The 6,349-nt window shown below is 37.9% G+C and overlaps 1 protein-coding gene across 1 annotated transcript; it reads right to left on the bottom strand.

Annotated features, from left to right (window-relative positions):
* Positions 1-443: 443 nt before the first annotated feature.
* LOC111882310 (pirin-like protein) lies at positions 444-3,314 on the bottom strand. Its single transcript, XM_052765449.1, has 6 exons — positions 2,752-3,314; positions 2,609-2,658; positions 2,257-2,295; positions 2,069-2,097; positions 1,243-1,409; positions 444-1,119 (listed from the first exon to the last, which is right to left on the bottom strand). Exons 1-6 carry the CDS (start codon positions 2,841-2,843, stop codon positions 600-602), a joined length of 897 nt encoding a protein of 298 aa, XP_052621409.1. The 5' UTR covers positions 2,844-3,314; the 3' UTR covers positions 444-599.
* Between the last annotated feature and the right edge of the window lie 3,035 nt (positions 3,315-6,349).

Here is a 6,349-nt window from a genome sequence, read left to right as displayed (position 1 = left end):
TTATGAATATCAAATTTTAGAGTTACAAATCTATTTACAAGAATATACGATCCTACTGATTTTAAACAACCCATTATCAAAGCTGACGGAATCTAAAAAATTCCAGTTTACTGAATCAAAAGCTTTTTCAAAATTAATTTATAATTTTTTTTTTATCTAATTGAGGTTTCTGAAAAAAAAAATCTTTAAAACATTTTTAGAATTAATAAAACCCTAAAAACAAGAATAACCGAAGTAACCTAATTTAAGAAGATTAAAAGTCATTCAAACATGGGCCTACAAAGTTTGATAAAATCTCAATTATGCCGTTCAAAGATATCCAATGGAATCAAAACTCCACTTCTTATTCTTTCCTTAGCTTTGTTTCTTTCTTTTATGATTCCTTCGAATATGTAGTCGTATCCTATCATTACACTCACTGTAACCCAAATTAAACATCATGCTTACCAAGCACTATATCATCATAGATGATTATCATTGTCTTATTTTTATTAATTAATTAAGCCCAATTAACATGCCTGCACCTAAAAGGCTAAAACCTTATGAAAATATGAAACGACAAAAGAAAAAACATATATAATCGAGATGAACAGAAAATTCTAAAAGGTGTGGTCTTGATGATGAGTGGGTTGATCAGACGACCTCCAATACCTGGCTTTCTCAAATCCGTTTTCAAAATTCTCACAATCGTGAATCGTCTGGTCAATTTGTTCTTGTGTGTTCATGACAAAAGGACCCCACTGAACAACAGGTTCTCCCAGTGGTTCTCCTCCAACCAAAATGAAGCGTAGCCTTTTGGATGATGACTTGTTCCAAACCTGAACGCCATCGCCAGGACCCAGAAGTAGAATATGGTGTGGTGTCGTGGATGATGATTTTGAGGTTCCAATCACACCTTCTCCCTCTAATACGTATACAAACGCATTCCATGATTCGGGTATAGGCTGTTGAAGTTGGGTTCCTGGTTCCATTGTAATATCAAGAAACATTGTGGGTGTTCTTGTATATATTGGCGACTTCATCCCCAAGCTCTCCCCTGCTATTATTCTTACTGTAACTCCATCTTCAGTAGCTTCTGCAATATTCCTACTCGCCATCTCTTGGTACCTTGGCTCAATCCTGCATGTATGCATGTTCAACAAATATATAATTGGAAATTAATTAATCCCTTTGAATTAATGGTTGTACCATACATCTGTGATGGAAAGTGAAGTCGGATATATATAATAATAATACTCCTACATTTTGTTTCTAGAAGAAAGGTTGATCCATAATTGCAAGCCTTTTTGAGTGCCATGAGAAGCAGGCATTTCGGAATGCACAATCCCTCTTCCAGCAGTCATCCATTGTAAGTCACCAACTCCGATGGTCCCTTTGTGTCCCTCAAAGTCTTCATGTGTTACAGCTCCCTGCAATTGCAATTGACCCCCTTAGCTAATCAATTCAACCCCACTAATCACTAAACCCATTTCATGGACAAAATCATCACCATCATCATAAATTATATTATATATATTATCACATTAATTAAAACTTTCTAAAGTCAACTGAACCGCGTTTAAAATTAATCATAAATATTTACCCTGTAATTAGAGTGGATAACGTGTCCAAATCTTGATTATACAAACCTAAACACCCAAGGTTTAAAAACTTGTTCTTCTGATTTTAGTTTTTCTTGAGTTCAACTATACTATATAGTGAAAATTTGATAATACAGATATTTGTGACAAAGCAGGCTTGAATTGGAAGAAGCATCAAGCCCCCGTTAATTAGTTAGTGACGAGAGCACTGAAGAGAAAAGAAAGTGCAGTTTTCAATCCAGCACTAATATTGTAACACAAACACAAATAGCTTGTTTAATTATATAAGAATCTTTTTAACTTGTGTTTGGTGGGTGTAAATGCTAAATAGCATGCATAAAGACATGGTAACATATGGATATATATATATATATATATATATATATATATATATATATATATATATATATATATATATATATATATATATATATATATATATATATATATATATATATATATTCAAAAATTAATGTGTAGAAATATACCTGTAACATGTATGTGACAGTCTCAAAACCTGTTTAGAAGATGGAACACACAGAGGGACAAAGGATGATAAGAATTATTTAATCAATAAAGTTTGGTTATACTTTTATCTATTATAATATTACGTAGATGTGTTTTTTGCATGGTTAAGTAATTACTGAGCAAGAAATAAAAAAATACTTAATATTACCTCGATGTGGATGATCAGGAAATCCAGCAGGAGCAGATACTTCAAAATCCAAATAAATTAGAAACATGTTTTATTTTACTCCATATATAAAAAAAGCTGTTATTTCCTTAATATATATATATATATATATATATATATATATATATATATATATATATATATATATATATATATATATATATATATATATATATATATATATATATATATATATATATATATATATATATATATATATATATATATATATATATATATATATATATATATATATATATATATATATATATATATATATATATATATATAGCTTAACCAAACAAAAAGAAGGGGTAAAAAAACAGAGAGCTACCTGAGAATTCATCCAAAACAAGGAAAGGATCGAAGTATTTAAGCTCGAACCTGAAAAGCGAGGGAAATGAAAAAACCCAATAATTAAGAGACAATGAATTAAAGAAATTAAAGAGAAATGAAGTGTTAGAGTGACTGATTAACCTCCCGATGCTCCTTCTGACAACAGCTCCAGCTCCTTCATATTGAGGCCTCGCAAGAAACTTTCTTACCACGCTGCGGGGATCACTCGACATTATTACTTTATCTTAATTCTCAATTCTCAAATCTTATTTCTTATGTATATTTGGGTGTTTGTGTTTGGGTTTGGGTTTGATAGATATATGTATTTATATACATGCCGCAGGCCACAGCGGAAGGGAGGAGAGAAGGTCTAAGGAATACCGTTGACCGCAGTTTATTAACTTTTTCATATCTGCTGCGTCTTATTATTATCTTTGAACTACGTCACCTTATCGTCATCACGACGTCGTTTGCAAATTGCATTTAATACTTAAAACCAACCTCCCCTGGACTCCCTTTCATCATAAATACATATCTATATCATATGCAGCAACAATCCTTGATGCGACTATGAAATGGTTTAAACTTTATAAAAATAAAAATCCTTAAATCTCTAGTATATATCAAAAAGAAAAACTTGATTTCATCATCTTAAACAATAAATACCCTTGATCAGTGGCGGACGCAGACTGTTTTAGTAGGGGTGTCCCTCGTACTTCAAACGGATGCACCTAATAGAAAAAACCAAAAAAAAAAAAAAAAAAAAAAAAAAAAAAAAAAAAAAAAAAAAAATTTACACTGCGTGCCGGAAATTGAGCAGTGGCCCGGGACCCCAAAGGCCCTTAATAGGTCCGCCACTGCCCTTGATTGTGTTTCATGTAGAGCTTTTCCATGCTTAGATCAATTTGTTGATATCATCTTATTCAAACACCGTTTCTTTCGAACAATACTTACGCGCTCCATAAGCTCTACATAGTTTCCAAACTCTGATTGCATTCATAACCTAAAATCACATAAACCTTCCACCAAGAATCCTAATCGTTTGTTTAGCTTAGCCGCATCACTATATTATCTCTATTAACAACAAAGAATGAAAGATCAAGGCTGGATTTTGGTAAAAAGAAGCACAAATGAAAGATTGAGGTTAGATCTCGAAAAGTCGAAAGAAAAAATATTTTGTATATAGTCGTACCCTTATGACCTATCTATGAACATCCACCGTCAACACTACTGGCATCCAACATCAGCCATCTACAACCCCTCACCATCTCCTTCATCTTGCAGCACTCACACTTTCATCAACTCTCGCAATCTGCTAAAACTATTCGGGTTCGAAGATTCTGCCACTCATTTTCACCGTTTTTCTTTATTCTTCTTGATGACCCATTCAAATTTTCACATATTTTGTATTCAGCTTGGTTGCAGGTTTTTAGGTGGCGGAAAAGGTTTCTTAAAGAAGAAAACGAAGAAGATGGTTGATTGTTTCAGTCAGTTTTCCCCATCCTATTTCATATGTTCGTCATCTCACTATCTTAGGTATTTCCAATTTATATTTTTCAACCCTAAATCAACTTATGGTCTGTATTTCATTTTGATGTTTAGCTTTTGAAACCCTTAAGGTTAAAGCCCTAAATTGATTTTATGGTTCTCATGTAAACATTGCAATCTTATGCTAAGAAAAGTCTGCCTGCTACAAAACTTTCTTAGCTTGTTGTTGTTGATACAAAGAGGGCAAACACGACTTTAGAATTGATTAGCGAGAACAAGTCATTCCCCACTGTGGGGATGTGTTTAGTTAATGACTAAATAATATGTAAAGTGTTCGCATGGATTTTGTTATTTGATTTCATTTTTTGGTCATTTAGAACTTGGTATGTCATTTTACCATGTACTCTCTTTTATATAGTTCCTTTATGAGAAATAGTAACGTACTTTCATTAATTTTCATAATACATCATCATACATCCCCCTCTGGCACGTATCACAATATTGTCCGCTTTGGGCCACTCGGCACGAGGACTTCCCAGGGGGTCACCCACAGAGTTCTTATGGGATCTGCTGCCCTCACAGCTTTAAAACGCTTTGTGATAGGGAAGGTATCCACACCCTTATAAGGAATGCTTAGTTCTCCTTCCCAGCCGATGTGGGATCAGATCAAACCCACTTTCACCCCCCATTATAGGCATCCTGTTACTACTCCCGCCCGAGCACGCTTAACTGCAGAGTTCTTATGGGATCTGCTACCCCCACGGCTTTAAAACGCGTTGTGATAGGGAAGGTATCCACACCCCTTATAAGGAATGCTTAGCCGATGTGGGATCAGATCTAACCCACTTTAATTTGTAACATCCCCCTCTGGCACGTATCACAATATTGTCTGCTTTGGGCCACTCGGCACGAGGACTTCCCAGGGGGTCACCCATCCTGGTACTACTCCCGCCCGAGCACGCTTAACTGCAGAGTTCTTATGGGATCTGCTGCCCTCACGGCTTTAAAACGCATTGTGACAAGGAAGGTATCCACACCCCTTATAAGGAATGCTTAGTTCTCCTTCCCAGCCGATGTGGGATCAGATCTAACCCACTTTCACCCCCCATTATAGGGTTCGACGTCCCCGTCGAACACATCGACCCGTGCCCTAGCTCTGATACCATTTGTAACATCTCCCTCTGGCACGTATCACAATATTGTCCGCTTTGGGCCACTCGGCACGAGGACTTCCCAGGGGGTCACCCATCCTGGTACTACTCCCGCCCGAGCACGCTTAACTGCAGAGTTCTTATGGGATCTGCTGCCCTCACGGCTTTAAAACGCGTTGTGACAAGGAAGGTATCCACACCCCTTATAAGTGGGTTAGATCTGATCTCACATCGGCTTGGAAGGAGAACTAAACACTCCTTATAAGGGGTGTGGATACCTTCTTTGTCACAACGCGTTTTAAAGCCGTGAGGGCAGCAGATCCCATAAGAACTCTGCAGTTAAGCGTGCTCGGGCGGGAGTAGTACCAGGATGGGGGACCCCCTGGGAAGTCCTCGTGCCGAGTGGCCCAAAGCGGACAATATTATGATACGTGCCAGAGGGGGATGTTACAAATGGTATCAGAGCCAGGGCACCGGTCGATGTGTTCGACGGGGACGTCGAACCCTATAATGGGGGGTGAAAGTGGGTTAGATCTGATCCCACATCGGCTGGGAAGGAGAACTAAGCATTCCTTATAAGGGGTGTGGATACCTTCCCTATCACAACGCGTTTTAAAGCCGTGAGGGCAGCAGATCCCATAAGAACTCTGCAGTTAAGCGTGCTCGGGCGGGAGTAGTACCAGGATGGGTGACCCCCTGGGAAGTCCTCGTGCCGAGTGGCCCAAAGCGGACAATATTGTGATACGTGCCAGAAGGGGATGTTACAAATGGTATCAGAGCCAGGGCACCGGTCGATGTGTTCGACGGGGACGTCGAACCCTATAATGGGGGGTGAAAGTGGGTTTGATCTGATCCCACATCGGCTGGGAAGGAGAACTAAGCATTCCTTATAAGGGTGTGGATACCTTCCCTATCACAACGCGTTTTAAAGCTGTGAGGGCAGCAGATCCCATAAGAACTCTGCAGTTAAGCGTGCTCAGGCGGGAGTAGTAGCAGGATGGGTGACCCCCTGGGAAGTCCTCGTGCCGAGTGGCCCAAAGCGGACAATATTATGATACGTGCCAGAGGGGGATGTTATACATCCATTTGTTTGAAGGTTA

Source organism: Lactuca sativa, chromosome 7 (assembly GCF_002870075.4).
Source record: "Lactuca sativa cultivar Salinas chromosome 7, Lsat_Salinas_v11, whole genome shotgun sequence".
Taxonomy (NCBI): domain Eukaryota; kingdom Viridiplantae; phylum Streptophyta; class Magnoliopsida; order Asterales; family Asteraceae; genus Lactuca; species Lactuca sativa.
The sequence above is the reverse complement of the archived record's forward strand: the minus strand, read 5'-3'. Positions and strand labels throughout refer to the sequence as shown.